The 23,735-nt window shown below is 42.0% G+C and overlaps 1 protein-coding gene across 2 annotated transcripts in view; it reads left to right on the top strand.

Moving 5' to 3' along the window:
* The window catches only part of LOC135908771 (phosphatidylinositide phosphatase SAC2-like), a 233,472-nt gene extending 210,000 nt beyond the window's left edge, over positions 1 to 23,472 (top strand). For both annotated transcript variants that reach the window (XM_065440613.1, XM_065440612.1), the window contains exons 17-19: positions 2,266 to 2,594; positions 18,894 to 19,193; positions 21,177 to 23,472. In XM_065440613.1, coding sequence (XP_065296685.1) covers positions 2,266 to 2,594; positions 18,894 to 19,193; positions 21,177 to 21,584 — 1,037 coding nt within the window. In that variant the 3' untranslated portion in view covers positions 21,585 to 23,472. The remainder of the gene's footprint in view (positions 1 to 2,265; positions 2,595 to 18,893; positions 19,194 to 21,176) is intronic.
* The last annotated feature ends 263 nt before the right edge of the window (positions 23,473 to 23,735 follow it).

Genomic DNA, 23,735 nt, shown 5'->3' with positions numbered 1-23,735 from the left:
GTACTGTGGTCTAGATTAAACACACTCCTTCATCGCGGCCACTGTACCGCCCCTGTTTCCAAACTAGAAGTAGACGGTATTGATATGGATGGATCAGCTTTGGCTGACGCATTTAATGATTTTTTCACTGGTATGATTACGACTGGAACCCCGGCTGATGCGTGCGAATACGTAAGTACTCACAACGCTCAGTCATTGTACTTGTGTCCTGTCACCGCCCACGAAGTCTTATCGACAATAAAAAGTATAAAAAATAGCGCCAGTTGCGATATCGACGGAATTCAAATACGTCCTGTTAAAGACGTGTCTGATGTTATCGCGCCGATTTTAGCCGATATCTTTAACATTTGTTTAACTAACTCTGTTTTTCCTTTAAATATGCAAATAGCAAAAGTGACCGTACTTTACAAAAAAGGTGACCGAAATAACTTTGGCAATTATAGACCTGTGTCTATCTTGCCTGTGTTCTCAAAGGCCTTCGAAAAAATTCTGCACACTCGATTTTCAAGTTTCATTGATAAATATAATTTACTTATACCTAATCAATTTGGTTTTCGGAAAAATAAATCAGTTGAACTGGCACTCCTGGAGCAAAAAGAGTATATTCTTAAACAATTTGAAAATAAGGCGCTCGTTCTCGGTATTTTTATTGATTTTTCAAAGGCCTTTGATTTAGTAAACCATAAAATATTGTTAAAGAAATTGCATTGTTATGGTATTCGTGGACAAGCCCTAACGCTTATTGACTCTTATTTATCGAACAGACAGCAGGTCGTTCAGATAAGCGACTCTATTTCCGGAGTGAAACCTTTGCTGTGTGGAGTGCCACAGGGCAGTATTCTAGGCCCACTATTATTTAATATCTATCTTAATGACATTGTAAATATTAATTGCGAGGCGAAATACATAATATATGCTGATGATACCAGCATACTATTTTCTGGGCATGATATTCATGAGCTTATCAGAACTTGTAATCAGACAATGAAAACGCTAGAGAGATGGTCAGCGGCAAATGCTATGCGTATTAACGAAAATAAAACAAAAGCTGTTATATTCCGACCAAAAAATAAAATTATTCCACCTCATGAAGACATAGTACTGAATACTCACACTATTGGAATAGTTGACCATTTTAAATGTCTGGGCATATTTTTTTCCGCAAATATGAGTTGGGATTACCACGTAAGACATGTTCTGCAAAAATTAGCTCAGGTGACAGGTGTAATTGGTCACCTTCGATACTTACTTCCAAAAGGAATCAAGCTCCTACTCTATCATTCGCTCTTTAGCTCTCGTTTAAATTATTGCCAACTAGTATGGGGTACAACGACGGTCACAAATCTAAATCAAATATACTTGGTTCAGAAAAAATGTATTAGGCATATTTTCAATGCACCTTTTGCGGCATCTACTAATGTTTTATTCTGCACTTCAGGAATACTTAAAATACACCAAATATACAATTATACGTTAAGCAGAAAATTCAAATTAGAAACTTGTAAGAACATAACAAATTTGCGTGTTCTGGCCAATTTAAGAATTAGGCATTTAAATTATCCCACGCGTCATGGAGAAAATTGGGAAGTAGACACAGTACGATTAAACTCCGGAAAAGAGCGCTTGTCTTACACTCTTCCGTCCCTCCTCAATCACTATTACCTTAACAATTTTGACTTATTTGATTGTTCATATCAGGATATCCGCAAGTTATACACAGTGATGTATAGCTCTGAAATTTCTACTACTTAACACTGGTTATACTACAAACTGTCTCGTTCCTCAAATCCATAACCGTATTGAATTGTTTCATCTGGTTGTATGTAACTGTTTGTAACAAATTGATTTCTATTTTGTTTTTCTGTACATTCAGTGTATTTATTCTAGACGTTTGTTATTTGATAGCATTTCAGATATTTCATTTTTCTAAGAAAGTGTTCTGTATCTATTTTTTGGTGACTGTAAAAACTACCTTTCTGTATTACCTTAGCATTTCCTTTACTTAGTGTGTTAGTTTATTAGTGTGTGTTAGTTTGATTTATTTTACGGTAGTGCTGTTACCGCTGCGAAATATTTCCATGGGGCTGTGGCCTAGTCAAGCTGTTCTAAAAACAGCTTTTTGTCACAGTCCTTCTTTCTGTATCATTGACAGAATGAAATAAAGATTGATTGAAGTAACCAAAAAAAGGCCTTCATTGTGCAGGCAACAGAAACTAAAGGAAAAGGTGTGACAGGTTGACATTGAATGTGTGCACTTGTTTTCAGAGTCACTGAAGGCCATCTGCGAGTCATTCAAGGTGGCACTGAGCGTCAAGTCACTGAGTGTGCCATTGTTTGAGGGTAAACTGGAGCGGCGCCGCAGCAAGCTGCCCTTTGTCCAGGGCGAGCGACCAGGCAGCCTGGGCTTGGCCCCTCTGGGTGCCATGACACGTAACATGTCTGAGGGTCAGCTGATGGCCTTTGTGAGTGTCGGCTCACGTGCCCTCAGCAATGTGACCTCACAGTTCGCCCGGCTGAACCCCATGCGCAGTGTGCGTGGCCTGGCCAAACGCCCTGCTGCTGCACTGGGGGCACTCACCGAGGGCTCCTTCCAGGTGGGCCCACTCTTTTCCTGAATAAGTGCTGCACTTGACCATTTGACTGCTGTGAGATGCTGCAGTGAGAGGACAAGGAAAGGCAGACTTGGAAAAACAACGCAGCCTGCCCATCCATTTTTTAATTGAGCATGAAATTACTACACCTATAAACCCATCCCTGCATGTAATGTGCAGCCCAAATTACTGTGCTCAGGCACCGTAAGAAGAAAATGTTGGTGTCCACACATAAAGATATCACGTGCACAGACTGATTCTGCACATTGCAGTGCTTTAGCATAATGCACACCAGGAAATATCTGCACGCTTTCATGCTTATCTCGTCCCCAAACAATAATCGTCATCTATCTTGCATACCTTTCTTTTCTTTGATGTTGTACACCTGGTCCTTTCAGATCACGAACAACATGTGTTTATCAGCATGACATAGCATTTTTGACAGGAATGTAGCAAGCACAGTGTTAAAGATAGGAAATTCACACAAAATCGTTGACAGTTAATGTTTAAGAACAGGCTAAGTAACAAAGGGTGAATTTTTTGGGAATGTGAGATCATGTGCATTACTGCTGCTACTGCTATCATGTGCATTGATGCAAGGGCACACAGCAAGGTGGCATCTTGCCAGTGCAGATGACAGTAACAAATCATGCATCATAATCATTTATGTCCACTCTAGAATAAAGCCCTCTGTCAGCAACCTCCTGCAGATGACTTTAGAAAGTGGCATGCACCTTCAAGCAGCCACCAGTAAGGCGTATGGGAATCTTAAGGGAAGGCACTCAGCATCTGCTTCACTTGCAGTATAGGACGTGCCTCGTCTAACTGGAGTCTAGCCTTCTTTCCACCATCTCAGATAATCAAAGCACAACAGGTTGGGAAGAGAAGTCTGATCCCAAGTGGCCACAAATGCAGCCATCACGTCTTCATGCAGTCGGTGCATTGAGCGCATCCTTGCTCTAGCACCCACTGTCTGCCTGCTAGGTATACGCTGCAAAGCTCATGAGTCATGACCTGCTTTTGGTAAAGGCACAAAACAAACAGCCACGACACACTGCTGAGAAGGCAGTGGCACACCATCAGAACATGGAGTTGGTTTTACACTACTACCTTGTTGCATTTCAGCTGTCTGTATGTGCAGAGGCCTTGCAATAAACAGTTTCTTGCAAGGCTCTTAGCCATGTCTGTTATGCACTGGAATATGCACTATTATGTACTAGAATACCGCAAGTGTTATTTTTAACAGATATCTGTGAATGTTCCTTTCAACATGTTTTGACAAGTTGCCAGGACCACTGACGGATTGCATGGAAACATTGCCTGCCACTCGCGCTTTCTTCCAAGTTTATGCTTAAAAATATGCCTTGGTGCATTCTGGTAACAGCTGCGAGGTTCCTGTGAGTGTGTTTTTTAGCTTTAAGAACATGCAAGACCAAACTGTTTCACAATATGGTGTGCAACCCTGATTGATTGGAGAAGCCGTCAGATAATGTTTCAAGCCTTTTGTGTGTTTCGCAGGTAGATAACTTCTCAGGCATTTATCACAGAATGATGATTGCGTTAGCAAGTGTGGAAGAGCTCGTGAAAAAAAAAACATAAGCTGCTAACCCTACACATTTTTGTGCATAAGGCCAGCATGCGCAGAGGGTGTGAGAAATTTTGTAGGCTTCAAAGTGCTGTGCGAGCTCGGACTGGCTCGCTATTCCACATGCCAGGAGCTACGTCTCTCATAGAGACCAGTCCGAGCATGTGGTTTTCCGACATTTCGATGGCGAGAGGGCTTGTCGCAGCAGTCCACAGTGGCTACGGTGCTAGCTATGCAGCACATGGCCTCCAAAAACAAAACTTGCCCTCAAAGTTTCCATAATGCCCTTGGCACCGCAGGTGTTGCTGACTTTCCTAAAGTCTATTACCCCTCTGTTGACTGACCCTATCCTATTCCAGTTTCATCAAACCACCTAATCCTCCGACATTCTCAACTGTGTTTTCCTTCCCTTTGAACCAATTATGTTATTCTAAAGAACCTGCTCTATGCATTACATGACCTGCCAAACTCCACTTCTTTCTCTGTGATTCATACGGCAATCTTTCTATTCCTTCATGTTATGTCGAACATTTTCTATTCCATTGCTCATTGTGCAATCCTTAGCTCTCAAGCTTGTTACCTTTTGAGCCCAAGATCAGTAGTGCTAGAACGCATTGGTTTCTTTTCAAAGATATCGGTAAGCTACCGTGTGCTACTTAGGCACTATACCATATTTTGATGAATATGACACGAATTGATGTGTGCATGTGTGTAGCACCCTGTTTTACATTTCGGAAGTGCATCTTTGTTGCAGCTGCCAAGTGTAGTTTTTTTCAAATTGCAGCAAATTGCAGCAACCACCCAACAGTTGAATTCTGCAGGAAGGCCGAGTTATCAATGTGCAAAATTTTAATTAATTAATTAATTTATTTATTTACTTACTTACTAGTTCCTTTGTTTTGTTTTACCCTCAGGTTCTGCACCTTACAGAGGGGTGGGGCACATTACAACAACTGGTTGATACAACAATAAACATGAAACAGTAAATACATTAGTACAAAATGTAGAGCTGGAACAAAACAATTATGAAAAATAAACATGCCAGAAGAAAAAATGAAGTGCCAATTAAAGAACGCACTCAAAGGAGGTTATGCATGCTATTCAAAAACTCTTAATGTGATTTGTCCATGATAGCAGTAGCTGCTTCTGGAAGCTGATTCCATTCAGAGGTAGTTCTAAATAAAAAAAAAATATGAGCAGAGTCAACTCCAGTTGACACCTAGCATCTACATGTTACTACTTAGGTGTGGTGCTTTTTTTGTTTGCTTGCGTGTTTGTTTTTGTTGTTGTTGACGTGATACCCAGTGACCCATGCTGGCATCAGAAAGCTTAATTGAAAAGCTGCACATAATGTCCCAGAGGCTCCATGGGAACATACTTGGCGGTGCACATACTCAAGTTGGCATCTAAGAAATTCTTGAATAACAGCACATACCCAGTACTGGCACATACCCGTAGGAAGGGCCCAAAATATTATACTGCCCAATCTTTGGGATCGGCCCATGAAAATGGCGAGATAGTCATTACAGAAAACTGGGTTAAACATGGCAAGACCTTTTTGCCGATGATTACTTCTAGCCAATATTAAAAAAAGAGGTTTAACATCATGATCATCAGCAGCAGCAGCCTACTTTATGTCCACTGCAGGATGAAGGCCTCTCCCTGAGATCTCCAATTGACCCTGTCCTGTGCCAACCGATTCCAACTATACTCCATTCCATACATAGCAGTCAACGCTGTGAAGGCTAGAGAGCCTTTTTTTCAGTGGCTTCCTTCGCACTTGGATATAGTTCGATGTTTTTTTTATTCCAATTGTGCGTAACTGTTTTTTAATGTAGGCTCAGTATTGAATGAAACAAGTTTTAATCCTTAGAAACAAACAGGCTGTAGTGTATGTCTGCTAAGGCTTTGTTTTAAATCATTCTTATTCTTGTTGTTCTTTTCGTTTTTTTTTTTTTAATCTGCAACCTGTCGCGAGCAGCCTCTCGTGCATGCTCGCGCGAGCGAACGCTGTTGGCGCATAGTGAAGCATGGACGGAACGCGCGGAATGATAACTTTTCGTCACCGAACTTCTTTCATAGCTTCCACAGTGTTGACTGCAATGTATGGAACAGAGTATAGCGCCCGCAAATTTCCTAATTTCATCACCCCACCTAGTCTTCTGCCATCCTCGACTGCGCTTCCCTTCTCTTGGCACCCATTCTTTAACCCTAATGGTCAACCGGTTATCTAACCGCCACATTACATGACCTGCCCAGCTCCATTTTCTTCTCTTATTGCCAATTAAAATATTGGCTATCCCCGTTTGCTCTCTTATCCAAATCGCTCCCTTTCTGTCCCAACTCTTTCCCTACCATGAGGAAAATGGGTGTTTTTTATAGGTTACGCCAATCTTTTTTTTTTTTTTGAGGAAGTGCTGCACTGAATATTTTCTGTAATACATAAACAAAAAAGTAAAATGAATGCAACTTTCAGGCATAAAAGATTTATTAACGAGATATATGTCATAAGAAGAAAAGATGTAAATTGCCAAAATCAAGATTGTGGGATAAAATTGGACAAGACGCATTTGTATCTACTAAGAAAAATATGCAACGAAAATTGTGAGATATACAAAATGTATTGCCATCTGATATGCACTATCTCCAAAGAAATCAAGATTTTTCGTTCAACAGGTATTCCACTACAAAAATTTCACTGCAAGCACTACAGTTGGGCTTGCCGGGCTGCGGTCGCTGATGTTCCAGGCTGGTTTACGTCGCTGTTGCTCTCAGAGTCAAAGTCAGATGAAATGGTAGCATCCTGAGACTCGCTGCTGCTCTATCCATCGATAAAATCAGCCGCAGATCACGACATCTGCGATCTTTTGAAGTGCACTTGCCGCTCCCGGAGGCCACCATTTATGCTTTCTACTTTGACGATCGCAAAACATCGGAGCGTGTTCAAAAATTGCCGCATGGTGTGAAAAAAATCGGACTGCTTAGAAAACAGAAATATAGCTCTCCTTCAGATCCAATGGCGCAGTGTGTCCGTGAGTGGCGCATAAAGTCTCGAAAGCTGCATTTAAAACCATTGATAGTGGGCGGCCATTATTGTTTTGTATTTTGACGATCGCGAAACTTCAAAGCACGTTCAAAAATCAACGCTTGGTGGAAAAAAGGCAAAATGCTTAGAAAACAAAAATATAGTTCTCCTCCTTCAAGTCCGATAGCGCAGTGTGATCAACGTGCAAAGTCTCAAAAGTGGAGTTTCAAACCATCGTTAGCGAGCTAACTAGTCCCAATGGGCGTGGTACGGAAAGAGTTAACATTACGCCTAACATTCTTCGTTCCATCACTCTTTGCGCGGTCCTTAACTTGTTCTCAAGCTTCTTTGTCAGTCTCCAAGTTTCTGCCCCATATGTCAGCACCGGTAAAATGCACTGATTGTACACTTTTCTTTTTAATGATAATGGTAAGCTTCCAGTCAGGAGCTGACAGTGTCCATCGTTTGTGCTCTCACCCATTTTTATTCTCCTGTAAATTCCCTTCTCATGATCAGGGTTCCCTGCAAGTAACAAGATATGTACGTAAGCGTCATGTACTCCTTGATTACGTAATGCCTCTATGACTGCTGGTATCTCTACTGAATCAAATGCCTTTTTGTAATCTATGAAAGCCATATAGAGAGGCTTATTGTGCTCTGCAGATTTCTTGATTACCTGATTGATGATATGGATGTCATCCATTGTAGAGTACCCCTTTTTGAAACCTGCCTGTTCCCTTGGTTGACTAAACTCCAGTGTTGTCTTGGTGTTGTGTTGGTTATCTTTGTGAATATTTTATATCGTAGGCTAATGGGCTTATAATATTTTACTTCTTTAAAGTCTCCCTTTTTGTGGATTAATATAATGTTGATTAAATTGATTGTTATTCCATCTGCTCCTGCCGCTTTTCCCCATTTCATGTTGTGCAAGGTCCTTCTAACCTCATTACTAGTTATAGAAGGAGTCTCTGTAACCTCTTCATTAATACTTCGAATGGAGGTATCGTGGCTGCTCTGGGTACTGTACAGGTCAGTATAGAATTCTTTTGCTGCTTTTACTATACCTTCGAGATTGCTGATGATATTAGCCAGCAGATGTTTCAGTAGATACATCTTGGTTTGTTCTATGCGAGGTTTCCTTCTCACTGATTTCATGCTGCATTCATTTTTTACTGGTTCTTCAGTATTTCTCACATTATCATTTCGAATATCACTTATTTTCTCCTTGTTGATCAGTTTTGGCAGTTCCCCAATTTCTATCTTATCTCATGAGTCAGACACTTTCATTCTTTGTCGTTTCTTTACTAGGTCCTTTGTTACTTAAGAGAGCTTGCCTACTGGTTGCCTTGGTGCCTTACCTCCCTCTTCAAGTGCTGCTTAGCCTAGTTAGGGTTTCATTCATTGCCTCTGTCATCTTCATCTCTCTGTTTTAAGGCTGCATATTTGTTTGCAAGTACCAGCCTGAATTTGTCTGCTTTTACCCTTGCTGCCTCTAGGTTGACCTGTTTCTTCTTGACCAATTTTGCTTTTTCTCTTTTCAAATTGAGGTGAATCTTAGACCACACTAACTTGTGATCACTGCACTTTACCTAACACTTTAACATCCTGCACTATGCTGGGATTGGCAGAAAGTATGAAATCTATTTGATTTCTTGTTTCACCATTAGGGCGTGTCCAGGTCCACTTTCTGTTGCTATGCTTTCTGAAGAAGGTGTTCATTATTTGCAGCTTATTCCTTTCCGCGAATTCTACCAGCATCTCTCCTCTAGTGTTTCTAGAATTAACGCTGTAGTTGCCAATTGCTTGTTCACTGGCCTGCTTTTTCCCCACTTTTGCATTGAAGTCACCCATTACTAGAGTATATATTGAGTTTGCACTTTTCGCATCACTAATTCAACATCTTCATAAAACTGACCTACTTCATCATCATCATGACTGGATGGTGTGGCATAGGCTTGTACTAGCTTCAATCTATAACTCTTCTTAAGTTTGATTATGACTACGGCTACCCTCTCATTAATGCTGTAGAATTCGTCAATGTTGCCCCGTATTGCTTTTTATCTGGGAGACCTCTATAGCAGAGAACATGGCTGTTAGTCAGCACTGTAGAAGCCTCACCAGTTCTTCTAACCTCACTAAGGCCAATGATATCCCAAGCAATGCCTGATAGTTTCTCAAAGAGTCCTGGTAAGCTAGCCTCACTCGAGAGAGCTCAGGTGTTAAAGGTTGCCAGCGTCAGTTTCCATTGGTGGCTTCTTCGCAAAGATTATTGTTATAATAAATTTATGAAAAAGTTAGTCAGAATTTTTTATGCCAAATGGTAAGTTCTGAAAGGTTAAGCTGTGCAGTTATGATTGGATAAGATGAAGCATATGGCACAGTTGCCATATGCTTCAAAGAATGATTCGAATAGTTAAGAACTGTCGCAGGAAAACACTAGGAAAAGGCTGCTTCAGCTTCGAACAGCTCCACACTTTACTAACAGAGATCGAGGCAGTGATAAATTCTAGACCACTCACATACATTTCTGATGATGCTACCGAAGCGGAAGTACTAACTCCTTTGAACTTTTTGTCAGGTAGACGTCTCACTGCCCTGCCACAAGCGCAAGTTAACAAGAACTCGGCAGGTCACACAGACTCATTGTGCGCCTGGAGATGTAGACAACAAAAACTAAACTACTTTTGGCAGCGCTGGTATAAAGAATACATCTTGACACTGAGAAGCGTGCACAGCAGGTCACAGAAGCTCGACAACTGTTTAAAGAATGATGACCTTGTCATTATTAGAGATAACAAAGTACCCATTACGTTTTGGAAATCAGGTAAAGTTGTTAAAATCTTTAAGGGGAGCGATGGGTACGTCAGAGCATGCGAAGTCCAACTAGCAGACAACACACAGCTCACGAGACCGGTTCAGCTTCTTTGTCCTCTGGAACTGCGCCAGTGACATTGTTGGCCCGGACAATGTTGGAAATCGTGCTCGCGTGGTACATTGAAGAAGAGGAAGAGAGAGATGGACTCGCGACCAGGAGAATGCTGAGGTTAGGCTTGTCACCTTGAGTACGCCGTGTTATGACGGCTTAACACTCTGTAACAATAAACCTGGCAGAAGTCTCTTTTCGTACATAAGCCATTGATAAAAATGAGGAACAGTTAAGAAGAAAATATGAAACACCGAAGAGCATAGACTGGACAGGTGAGTCAACATTATATTAGCAAAAACAAGTTGACTGCAGTTAGAAAAGAGGGCTCGAATCCAGTCAAGCACATTAGGATCTAAATTTAATTGGCAGAGCTTAAAAGGTAGTAAATGATAGGGAACCTTGTCGAATGCTTTAGAAAAATAAAAAAGAATACAATCTACAGGGTTGGGACTCCTACGCCAGTTTTGCCATTTTGATACAAACAAAAATTCCTGCACACCAAGCACAGAAAATTTACTGAAATCGTGCCACGTTGTGCCAGAACGGCTTTGGCATGTGTGCTCCGGCAGTGGCCGCAAACAGCGAGCAGATTCGTTCTCTGAAAAAGAGTGCAGCCATTCACATAGCACACTGTGCGATGGCACCTCCCCCAGTTTCTCATAATTTTCGCGTTTATAACACTGGGCTTTTTGGTGCTTTCGGCTAGTGGCCAGCGCATGTGCAGTTGCTCCTGGCTGTTGTCATCGCTGTCGGAGCAGCCAGGGTGGCTGTGTTTAGAGTGTACTAGAATACGGTTGAGTGGGCCGAGTGGCGCGGCGCTCCCTAGCTGAGGCACAAAACAACAAAAAGTAGGTCGAGGGCACTGCGAATGAACAAGGTATTGGCGAGGCGTGCGCTGCAGCGAGTTTGGCGAGCGGGCGTCTCTGTCCCTAAGGCGGGTATAATGCAAAACTATTCCCATCTGTTTTTGAGCCCATATGGGCAAGGCCTGAGCCATTTTGACTTGTCACAAAGGGCTAATAGCAGATGTGGAATAAAAACAAATTGGAATAGTTATATGTTACACCAGCGCAGGACGTCGATTGGACTGTATAATTTGAGGACATTTTTCACTATCATCATGCGTCGGTGTAAGAATATATAGATTGATCGTAGTGCCACGGATGTTTTCGGCTTTACAGGAAAGCATGCACCGTGCCGCTGCGTGATCCACTGTTTCATAACCTAGTATGCTGTAGTTACAGAGCGCACTTCTCCACCCCACATTCTGAATGGCTTGCAGCAAGACGAAACTATTTCTACTATGTAGAAATGGCTTTCAATGAACCACAGTAGTTCATAATTCTGTCTTCTCCGTATGGTCAGTTGGTGAGAAGTGTATTTTCAGGCACTTCACCCACACTGTCGAGACATGAAAGACAAATTTTTTTATAAAAGGTGCCTTGCGCTACTTTCAATATTTCGGACTTGCTATTGCTTAATGCATGTTTTTGTGATTGGTACCACTCATAAAAAATCTAAAGGCACTAATACCAAAATTGGCTTGCACTAGGCAGTTTCAGTATCAGGGTAATCAGCTTCAAAATTCAGCTTAAGATGTTGCAATAGAGTGCTCGTGTTGGTTTGTTCCGTGTTCTGTTTCAAAGTGCGCTGCCATATTCCATATTTCATTATTCTACCCAAATTCAGATTGACCTGCTTCAAACTGCTTCAAAATTAAATTTGATCTGCTCTAAATTGCTCTCAAGTGAAATTTTGTCTGCTCCAGACTGCTTCTAAATGCAAGCTCCAAAAAGACTTTTGGCAGTCCCACCCCTGAATCTAGTTTTATGAATCTATAGTTGGGCAGTAGATGCAGGCAAATAGTGAAGACAAGAAGCTGCGTTTCACAAGAAAACTTTTATTGGAAGCCATTATGAAGATGTAAAAAATTGGTCAGATTCAAGAAAGTTAAGAACATTAGTGAAAATAATGTGTTCAAAAATTTTACCTGGAACAGATGCGAGTAAAATTGGATGGACATTTGAGAGATTTTGTGTTACCTCAGATTTGTGCACAGGGACAACTTTCTCTATCAGGCAGTCATCCGGGAATCTAGCATGTTGCAGAGACTGAAAAAGCGTGCTATAATGATGGAGAGTAGTGAACAGTGTTTTTCAAGAATTTGGTACAGATTGGCATGTGTGGGAGGATGAGCAGGCCCGTGAGGTTGATAAAGCGCAACGATGACAAATGAGGGCAGTGCAAGGCATTCAAACAGCTGGACATGCTACAGCGATGCAAGCTGTACAGTCTCAGCCGGCCTCCTTGTGCAGCTTACTGCAATGAGCACCCATGTGGTGCAGGGTATATGCACAAAGTAAAGCATGTTGTGGCAGTGTAACAGTAAAAGTGGAGAATGTGTACTGGAAAAAGACAGGTGGAGAGGAGTGATTGCGGACAATTTCCAGTTGTATTGTCACTGCTTCGTTATCACACACAGGCAGGTTTATCAGAAGCTTGTCTAAAAAAAAAAAGCACTCGCCAACCTCCAGTGAAACACCTCGAGTATGATCTCTGATTCTTAGTATCTGTGAGAGCTGCACTTCAGTGTGCCAGGAATTCTTGTAGCAACCTCTCACGATGTTGTGACCACTAATGATGACAAGAAAGACATGGCATCATAGTCGATCACCATCGGGGAGCCATAGAAAAAAGCTTTGATGGTAGACGTGTAGTGTGATAGGCTGAGCATTGGTACAAGCGCCACTCCTGCTGATGTGGTACATTTGAGAAAAAAGAGGGATGGAAACATTTGCCATTTAACCCATTAACTGCCGATGACGATTTAACTTATTGTGAATTTTCTGCAATTTTCGCACATGTGTATAGTATGTGCATTTTCTTGCAGTTTTGACAAATAAATAATACACAATGACTTTTGCTGCTTTTTTTTCATGAAGACCAGTAAAAATGCTAAAGGTGTTCCTGGTATCATATTTTCTAGAAGATACTGGCACAAAACATGAGCAAAACGAGAACAAGGTGAAAGCAGGAGCCAACGTTTCGACAAGTGGACTTGTCTTCTTCGGCTTGAATTTCCATCTCCCGCATTCCCCGTCTTTTTTCTGGCTAAGAGTGTAGTTTCACAAATAGGTTTGAATAAAAGTAGGGCAAGCGGCTCTAGCAGTGGACAAAGGAATCCACATATTCTCCCCCACATGAGGCTGTATGGTAATGTAGTAAATGTGAGGGCAGCAGCTTACCTAGCAGACCATAATTTTTGTTGCATTCAAATGACTTTGGATTGCTTCATTTTGAGTTTCTCTTGTATAGAAATCTTTCTTGCGTGTACTTTGTAAAGTTATTTCATTTGCTTTGAGTTTAAGCACCCATCCATGCTTTAGTCATGATGGGAAAGAAGTAAAAAAAAAATGGCTACTTACATTCAAGAAAATGTGATATCCTGTTACAGTATGTCAGGAATTTACTGTATTTCTGGCTACACTGTTGCAGAAACTGATGCAAATGCTACACTGTTTCCCTGTTGATTTCAACATATCCTTGTGCCCCCACAAAGCAATTTGTAATGCTGCTTATGTTTTCTGACTTGACTGCTTTAAAATCTGAACTGCAACCTTGCATACACCCTTCTTGATGCCTGTGTCCACGTACTTTGCAACACTCATACAGGCAGCCACATGTAGAAAGGCCAGCATTTCCAGTAAATGGTTCTGTCTACACTCATGTTACTGCTGTGTATTTAATAAAGTACAGAAAGTGCGGACAGGAAAATTCTGAAAGTCAGCTGCCCTGGAAAGCTGTGTTCCAAAAAAACCTTAGTCATTTCTGCTTAAAGTGTAGTTCTCAAAACCCAGGTATAAAGCTCACTTGTACATAAGGGGCAACGTTATGAAGACCTCTCACTGCTTGCATTTGCTACACGTGTCATAACTCATTGTAACAATGTATATCGTACTTCTACAGTGTAAAATATGACATAAAATCCATACATTGAAGGTGTCACACATATGATCCTATTTACCACGAAGTTTCTGTGACCAGCGGCTGCAGCATACCATTAGTACTTGTGACCAAAACATTACTTAAATGATATTGCGCAACAAAAAAAACGACAAGGACATGAGAGAAGACGACACACCAAGCGCAAACTTTCACCCAAGTTTATTGTGCCACTGCGTCGATTTTATACATGGGAGGCAGCGTAGACCGCGCATGCGCTTACGAGAAAATGAAGTGCAAATTCATTAACATAGTTACGAGTCATGTGATGCCGCGTCCAAGAAACGTAATTCTTTTTCTGCCAGAGACGGGAAGCTAACACACTTATCACCCAATTTCGCGATCATCTGCGCTTCAGATATTTCACGGATGAGCTGCGTGCTGCCACGGGAAACAATCGTGCATTGATTCTCAAGAGGTTTGCATCCATGATCGCGACAGTTTAATATCATTTAAGTAATGGATTACCAACTTGCCCGGAATGCTGCTCTCATTAAGACCAAAACATAGTATGTTACATACTGGAAGCATAAAAGTGTGCAAATAATACATGATTTGGCATAACCTTACATCCACAAGGTTTAGTTGTAATATGTATAGTTATTCCGTATAAAGCATCACAGATAAAAGGGCACTGCGAAATGTGTGGCGTGAAACTTCTAGGACCACGGCTGCTTGTGTAGCCTCCCCTGCATTGCCTGCCAAGTATAAAACAAAGTATAGCTTTATTATCCTCACTTTCTAAATCACCTCTTCCTCCACAAGCACTTATCTGGGAATATGGTAGTGCCATAGTATAACTGTCCCACACTTGTTCTCAACAAGACTGAAAAAAGCACTTACTCATTGGTCCATCCACTTCCTTAACTTCAGTGTCATGCAGTTTTTCTTCTGGTAGATGGCATCTGTTTATGAAGTGAATGTAAAAGTGCTGCTGGAAGCATCTGTCCCATGCAGCCAGTTTTGCTAAATATGCAAGTGTTCATGGTTTCTTTCCTTCTATTTTTTTATATTTTTGACGCACAAATGCTGACTAATGACTGCATATTTTAAAGGTAACGTGTGGAGATGCATTTATGACAATTACTGCTTCATGATGTTTCATATTATTTGTGTTTGCAGATTCTCCTGATTTGTCATGAATAGAGGCTGAATTTTTTTGTGTACCTAGCCATGCTCTTCTCACTGTCTAGCATGAATAAAGTGATATACTATAAGTTGAGCGCTGCTTTGATAATGTTTTAAATGCCTAGTACCAAAAATGTGGTTTTCTGCATACATTTTTGCTTTTGGCTTGTTAGACAAGTGACAGTAACATTGAGTGTTCTTAGCATCAACAAGCTTATTCAGATGCTTTGAATGGAAATATATATCTTTCAGGCGCAAATTAATTGTGTTGATTGAAAGCATACTGCTCTTAATGATATACAAAATGTAGATCCATGCAAAAACTCACAACAGTAACATCAGATATGATAACATCACTATTTTATGTCTAGCAAGCTTGAAAAGCACTTATCCAGCCACTTGAAAATTATGCCTCTTGTAACATATTGTGAAAAACTTTGAAAGTGCACCTGCTGCATACAAAGACATACTCCCACCATGCAAAAATACCCAACCATCTACCTTCCCGCTCACTTTACTAAAACATTTTGTACTTGTTAATCAAACTTGTAGCGCAGTCTCAATCAAAAGTTTCAAGATTTATGCGACACATTTTTATCATTACAGTTGCCAATGCTTTTGTTGTTGGTGCATAGGTTGTGTACACAGCACTTGAAAAAGAGATACACATTGAAAATAAGTTTTCTTAAATGAATAGTCGCTGTCAAGGAACACGGCCCCTAGAGGAGTACTAACAGAAAAGTTCATCCCTGCTTTTGCTTACTTGGGTAGCTGCCGACTTCATAGTGGTGATGACTCCTCTCTGCCTTGAGTGCACAACAAACCATTAATTATGTCTTCATTTAATGTGACAGATCCGCAACACACACCAAATATAGCACAACTGTGGACTGTTGGCCAGAGGCCCTCAACATGTCACGAAAATAGGGGGTTGTAGTCTTGTGATACCACTGACTTGCAAGTGGTGCAGAGTTTGCCACCACACCTCTTTCCAAAAGATGAGATAATGGGGGGCGAGAAGGTGAAAAATGCACGGTGAATTCTGAGAGAAGTGACAGCAGAGGACCAAACTTACCTTACGTCAGGTGGAAATAAGTGGAGAGTGAAAAAGGAAAGAATGGCCAATGTGGTGTGTGCCTAAAGCCCCCCATACCCAGCTTTTGGCGACGGTGCCATTGTGTGGCATGCAACATGTTGCCGATGCACCAGGCTGACTGATATGTGCATCAGTAGTTTGTGATACTGCATAAACATTATTTGCAGTTTTCGTGCCGTAACAAGACACTCTTGTCAGCACAACCTACGCTACAAAGCTGCACTGGTTTGCATGAATTCTGAACTGGTCACATTAAAGAGGTCCTAAACCGGCCACTCACTCTTTTCTGGGCACTTTATGTCATAATACTGTATAACCGATTCCCGTACGCGGTTGCTATTGGCCCATAGTTGACGTCAACCAAGAAAGGTGTTTGGATCAGTGCACTTCTTCCTACTGTTATTGTGCATATTTATTGATGCAGTTTAATAAACTGGCTGAAGTAAGCTAAAATCTGCTTTCGAACTTCGATAATAATTATGCAATTTTGTAAGAAGCAGACTATCATCTGCTCACGCTCGGCCGCGCCCGCCCACATAGGAATAAACTTTGGCCACCCTACTTATTGTTGTCGTAGCCATTGGGTCTCGCTAATTTCGACTAGTTTTGAAAATTCAACTAGCCTCGAACCATGCGAAACTTAAGGTCAGACCACATGCATGCTTGCCAGTGCATGCTCACTCCTGGCTGCTCATGGTTAGACACCTTGGTTAACTTCGCTTCATATTGCCATTGATAGTACTTCAGAATGTGCAAGTTAGATGTGGTTAATATCCATTGGTCAAGCTGGTGCAGGCCAACGAAAGTCCATGCCAGTCCGCGCCAGGTAGCATGGCCAGACTGGAGCATATGAACGCGAGCAGGCACTCAAGCCCTGTCATACACAAAGCAACCACTGCGCATATGCACTGCAGTTGCATGTAGCTATGGTCAGCTACATAGCATAGATACCACGGCCGTCACAGGGTGCCCCTCAAGTCCACTGACTGAGTGCACAGCTGCTCTCCAAGGACAACCGCATTTGGCGTGTCATAGGCACCAAAATCGTAAGCAGTGGCATCTACGTGAACATTCAAAATCAAATTTGAACTGCGTGCCACGGTGACATTCAGTAGGCGGAGCATTGTGGGAACACACCACTCTGCCTTAGCCTTCACAGTGCAAGTCATTGAAGGAGCGGAAGCACCGCATAGGGGACGTTTTATTGCTAATAACTCTGCTTCTGCTGAACGCATTGAAGTACTATTTGCGGCAAAGTATTTCTGAAATAGTCTATTTTAACTTCAAATACATTTTTGACTTCGATAAAAAGTGGTTCAGGATCCCTTTAAAAGATATTAATGATTTGTTGCACATTAGATGAATTCTGGATACCATACGGTGTCTACAACTATCACATAAAGCATATAAAGCAAGGTACAAAATTTTTCTATCTATATTGCCTGAGGCCATGCAACATTTGTTTAAGGCCACCATTTTTGTTTTGGACTTTTTCTCAGCATATAACTAAGAGCAAAAGTAATTATGATAATTAATGTGCAGAAACCAGAGTAATTGGTCGCAGAAACTTCAAGTTGAGGGTAACTTCCATGTTGCTTGCATTTTGAATTTTGCCTGCTCTAAATGCCAGATTTCACTCTTCCAGGATGTGTTAGTGTGGTGCCCAATAGCCGCAGGGCATCAGTGATACTTAGAGGAAGTCTGCACCCCATGTTTGCTAAGCCTGCTCAGCTTGTTGATGGCATCACAATGGCCTCCGTGATTGGGCGGCATGTAGTCCGATCTCGGAAGCCATGGCATCATTTCTGTGATTACAACTACTTCTGCAAGGCAGCTGTTAGCGCGCCATGTGCTGGGCGCATATTGATGTGCTGTTCCCTTGGTTACACCACCTTGCTCGTGGCTGTGTGATAATTATAATGGCTGTAAAACATAATGCCGTAGTTTTTTCACAGTACTCGCAATATTGTGCAAACGTAAATCGCACATTACATATTTAACCACTGATCATAGTGCCATACATTGATGTTACATCCGTCGCACAAAGTGCATGAAATCGCTGCATTGTGACGATGCCATGAGTGCCGCCCAACAAGCTTTCTTGGGAGCATTGCAGGGTGCTTTTAACCCTTTATTGACAGCACATATAGATACACGAAAAAAAAATTTTAATGTTTCTTTTCTATCTAAATGTGCAAAATGCATCGAGAATAAGCATAATCAATGAAAAGTTCTTTTTGGCAGATTTTAAGCAAGGGGGGAACCCCAGGCAGAAAACTAAGGCTCTACTGAAAGCCACGTAAGGCTTCATTTGGAATTTGTACAGAGCACTTTTATTGTTAACTGAACCATAGGTGTACATTTCATTTGCTTTACATAATGAATGTGACACCACTGCAGCCAGATATTATTGTGCAGTTTGACCCAATACTTTAAAAAAAAAGTGGGTAGCGGGCCAGACTTCTTGTATCCTTAACAGGAACTGTGATATTGCCTTTTTCTGCACTTTGCAATGTGTTTTCTCTGCCCTCTACTTAAAGGTGGACAGCTCGTCAGACTCGGAGGAAGACTCGGCACGCTGGCTGCGGCAACCACTGCCAGCAACCGAGCGTACACAGAGCTCGGACTACTCAAGTGACTCAGATGCACCAGAGCCAGGCCATGATGCCCTACTAGAGAGCTGTGGCATTCTCGCTACAAGCCCTGGCTTGGCCAACTGCGAGCAAAGGCCACCTGCCCACCAAGTTGTGGACATTGACGATTTTGTACTAGATGCCATGCGTCGTGCATCGCTACGCCAGCCCAAGACCCAGTCGGCTGTTCTGGCACCACAGATACAGGTGCATTTATGGGCATAAATCTGAATGCAGCCACACAGCTACAAGGAGAAAATTGTGTTGAGTGCTGTAAGATGTTGCAAAATTGATTAAAATGGCACAGTACCAAACACAGCTGGTGGCAAATCAGAAGAGTGCACTTCAGTGTTTTCTCATTTAGTAAGTTCTGGCTAAAAACATTGATTTTTTGGAAAGAATAAATCTGAGCAAGACTTAGGTGACATGAAATTCTGTAAGCACTGCAGTGGCAGTCAAGGACACCATTTTTCAGCTTACAAGTAGCTCGAGTACCTACATCTGCAGAACAGCAACCTGATGCAGTTCCAGTGCTGCACTGTCGTCAAGTTGCGGATTCAGCTGTCGCCAGACTCACGAGTGCCACCACAATTGCATAGCATGACTAATTTTCAGGTGTTCCTATTTTGATCATGCCGAAGGACGCCCACCACGACTTAAATTCCAAGGTTGTTCGCACAGCCACACCATCAATACAGTTATGACTACCAACCAACAGAACCTTGAATGTACGCCACACGATGAAAAAAGGGGATTCAAGAGGTGGAGAAGAGTTAAAGCTGTTGGAATAGCACCGAAAGCTGTTTCACATGGTTTGTTCTAGTAGCTGTGGGAAATGTCTGTTCAACAAGCTAGCACATGAACAAGCTGTTGCCAATGCCAGAAGCACTTTATATCCGTAGAGTTCTTCATTAAATAGAGAAAAGAGCAACCAAATGTGACCCAGCTGCAATTACATAACCTGTACGTACCATCAGCAACGACTGAAATGTGAAAATTTAGGGCAGATAAGGTGTAGTTACCGGTTGCATAGCATTGTGACTAAAGGCCTGAAGCATTACATTCGATAATTTTAATAATTTATGAAATACACATATTTATGTAAAGATTTCACTAGGGTACTGAAGGTAGACTCAATTTATTGCTACATTCCTCCGGCTAACCTCATAGTCTTCTCTCTCATTACCCTGCTGGCAAAATGGATCGCCACTATTTACTTTAACAAAGGTCAAAATATGGTAACTTGTAGGTCTTTGCACGGCTTAAAAAGTCTAAGATGTGCCACTTGTGTTGGCTGCAAACAGCAGTGGGTGCTGCATCTGCAGAATTGCAGGCATGTGAAAGGCACTCCTCAAAAATCGCAATGCGACACATGTCACTACCAATTTCTTTGGCTCCATTTGTAGCACGTGAAAAAGCCAAAAGTGCAGTACAACAGCAGTGCGTTCTCCTATTCGAGGCCAACTGCAATAAAATTTTGAACTGTGTAAAAAGCCTAAAGTTGCAGGAAAACTTGGGAGAGTTGGTGGAAGTTCATATTTGACAACCAGCAGTGCTAAAAAGACGTGGACACCCGTTTTATTCTGTGTCATGACTTTAATTGCACTTGGCAGGTTTCTGTTGCATTTTGTTACCAGGTTGGCAGTATATATGTTCGTGTCATTTTCGGATAAGCTTGCGCTTGCGTTGTGATCCTCTTTTCTTCGTCCTCATCTTTTTAGTACTACTGCTTGTCAAATATGTAAAAAGCCTAGTTATAGATATTATAGATATAAAGTTGCCTCCACGCAAAATTTGCTTGAAGTACAAGTGCATGGCTTGGGAAAAATAGACCTATTGATAGTAATAATAATAAAAAAAAAATGCCATTGCTGTAAACCAGCAAGGTTCCTTACCATGAACTCCGAGATTAGGTGGCACTCGTCACATGCTCAAAATCTCGGAGGCCATGGTCTAGGATTTGAGTAATATCTGCTGACCACCAAGTGCACGTCTAGTTTCCAAGAAATATCTGAGAAAAGAAATCCAGCCACCGAAAGGGTTAGACTTTAGAAAATGACAATTAACAGCTCCGCAGCTTTCCAAAGGTTGCTTCTACTGTTCTACTTATCACCAATTTAGCCGAAGTGAAATTCCGCTGCAGTTGGCCTTTGAGCAAAGGATGCTCATGCAACACTTGGGCTGTTCCAGGTGAGCGGAGAGTCTCCTGCAGAAGCACCTCTCGGAGGCCGCCTACGTCAGCTGTCCAAATCCTCGGAGGAATTGGAAAGCCGACCTGCCAGCACTTCACCGGGAAATCTGTCCAGACTGTTTGTGCTAGAGGAAGGACCTCATGAGCCAGCAAAAATGAAAATGTCCCACAGTGAGAGTGCCATTCAAGATTTTTCGCTTCCTGGTCCGAGTCCAGTGTCCTCGCCTATTGTCATCAAAAAAGATCTGGTACTGTCACCCTTGTCGCGCATCGCCAAGGGTGTACAGACCTTAGGCTTAAACCTACGGCCAGCAGCTATTGTAGGACGTCGTGCACCACTGCCTGTGGAGAGCGAAGCTCTGCAGCAGCGTAAACGGGCCTGCCGCTCACAAATAATTGAACTCTGATGCTAGACAACAGGCCTGGTACCCTCCATGGGCAGTGTGCACAACTAGGGTGCAAGTACCAGTTCACAGCTTGCACACATGAAAATTCTGTTTCTGGCCATGGAGCAACTAGTTCAGCTTCTGGAACAAAGAGAGCAAGAACTGTCCCTAAAAAATGCAGCTAGTACTACTACATGCACCCAACGACGTCTGCACACTTGGACGCAATGCCTCTTTTTGCACTGTGGGCTTAGCAACAAGGATGTCCCCATGGCAAAAGTCAACCTCATTGATTTGTTACGATATCTAAAAGTGTTGTCAATACCAAAATATGCAGTAGTGGCTATCCTGAGCATTTTCCTTAGCTCTATCCAAAGCTCAAATCTGTGCCCAGCCTAGTCTGTCCCCAACCTGCATATTCCTACTTACAACTATTTCCCTGCCTGAGCGATAGCTGCAATCACCTTGAGCAGCTGTAAGCATGTTGCACAAACAGTGGAATGAATCCAGCCATCAGTACAGCATGCTTGACAGCTCTCACTGGGTACTTGCTGCATTTTTGTACATAATTTGTTGCAGCGAGTTTGTATAATCATGTACTCAGATTTATACCATGCATGTTTTCACCACAGGAGAATGCGAGTTCATGTATCGTACATTTGGTGTGCCCTGTGCCTGCAGTTCCCTTTCCCCTCAGTTAGTGCACAAGTTTTTAGTTGCCAGCCATTGTTGGGGGGCATTTGAGTGCATTTATCACTGAACACATTCCATGCGTTTCCAGTCTTAATTCACAATAATTTTGGACCAAGCAATCAGCAACAACTTCGGCTGCTAGTGAAAACAAATACTCAGCCACAGAGGCATCACCTCTGTCACATAATCATGTTCTCGTATTGCTTGTTGTAGGCTTCTTTTGCCTTTTCAAGCAGCGTGGCAATGCCTCGAACATTTGTTGGTTAAGCAAAGTTATGAGTGCATGCTTGCTGGTTATGCTTCACTACCAGAGAACATGCAGGCCTGACATTTTTGCATCTGTGGACTGCCTGTAGATAGTTCAGTCCTGGACTACTCCAGAGGAACACTGTTGAAATTTGACATCAAAATTTGGCTGTTTGTGGCATATTCCTGTTTTAAAAGCTTTTCCAGGCGCCTAAGTGGGCTGTAATTAAAATCGACGTGATGTAAGGCACCTTTGAGCTTATAATTGTTCGGAGCATTCGAAGCACAAAAAGGCAATGCCATTTCACTGCAGAGGCTAGCAGTACCTCGTAACCAAACAGTGTATTAATGTACAAGTGAAGCTCTAGGAAAGTGCTGGCAAAGAAAAATATATCTTGTTATAGTTATGCCAGTTATACAGCAGCTGAGTCGCTTTGTGTGTGTACAGTGTCACATGTCTAGCAAAAAGGAAGTAGCAATGTGTACTTTAGAAGACATTTTAGTGTGCAGAAAGGCTTTCACTGTAGTAAAATTACACCAGTAGGTCCAATCCCAGCACACTGTAGCTGTGCACAACTGGTTTAACTTCATTTACATATGATCTGTGCTGCTTGGGATATCAGTGCTTAATTCCCAGTTTGGTACAGATCTCCAATTTAAAAGATGTGAACTATAATGAAAAATTTTCTGCTGCTGCAATGCTTGTGCAAGTTGTTTAGTTTCTATGGTTACATCAATTCTGTACAGGCCAAGCAAATGATGTATTTGCTATTGAGTGCTCCTAGGCACATCCTGTTTGTAAGACCATAATGCTCAGCACAATCTTTTTTTGGCATGCCAGTTGATTTAAAGCCAAAGCAACATGTTAACACCATGTGCTCAGTGTCTTGGCACCGCAGTAGCCCAAACGCTTGGCCCATGTACTACCATATTGGTTCAGCCTCGAAATAAAATTGTGTGGCCTATGAAAGTGTGACTCGTGGTGTGTCAAGGGAAGGAGCTGGATGGTAAGCAGCCCTTCACAGTGAAAGACGCAGCAAAGTGCATTTTGTTGGTGAATTTATTCCAAAACACAGTCAAATTATTTTGCACAACCAGATACGACAAACATTTCATCTGAACCTATTCTTGCTTCAGAGTAAATGGACAGGCTCCTACAAAATGCAACAAATCATTGTACATTGTTCCATTAGCTCTTAAACATAAGAGCAGGCAGGGGTCATGGTTTTCATA

The sequence above is a fragment of the Dermacentor albipictus genome, chromosome 1 (genome assembly GCF_038994185.2).
Source record: "Dermacentor albipictus isolate Rhodes 1998 colony chromosome 1, USDA_Dalb.pri_finalv2, whole genome shotgun sequence".
Lineage (NCBI taxonomy): Eukaryota > Metazoa > Arthropoda > Arachnida > Ixodida > Ixodidae > Dermacentor > Dermacentor albipictus.
This window is presented reverse-complemented; position numbering and strand designations above follow the sequence as displayed.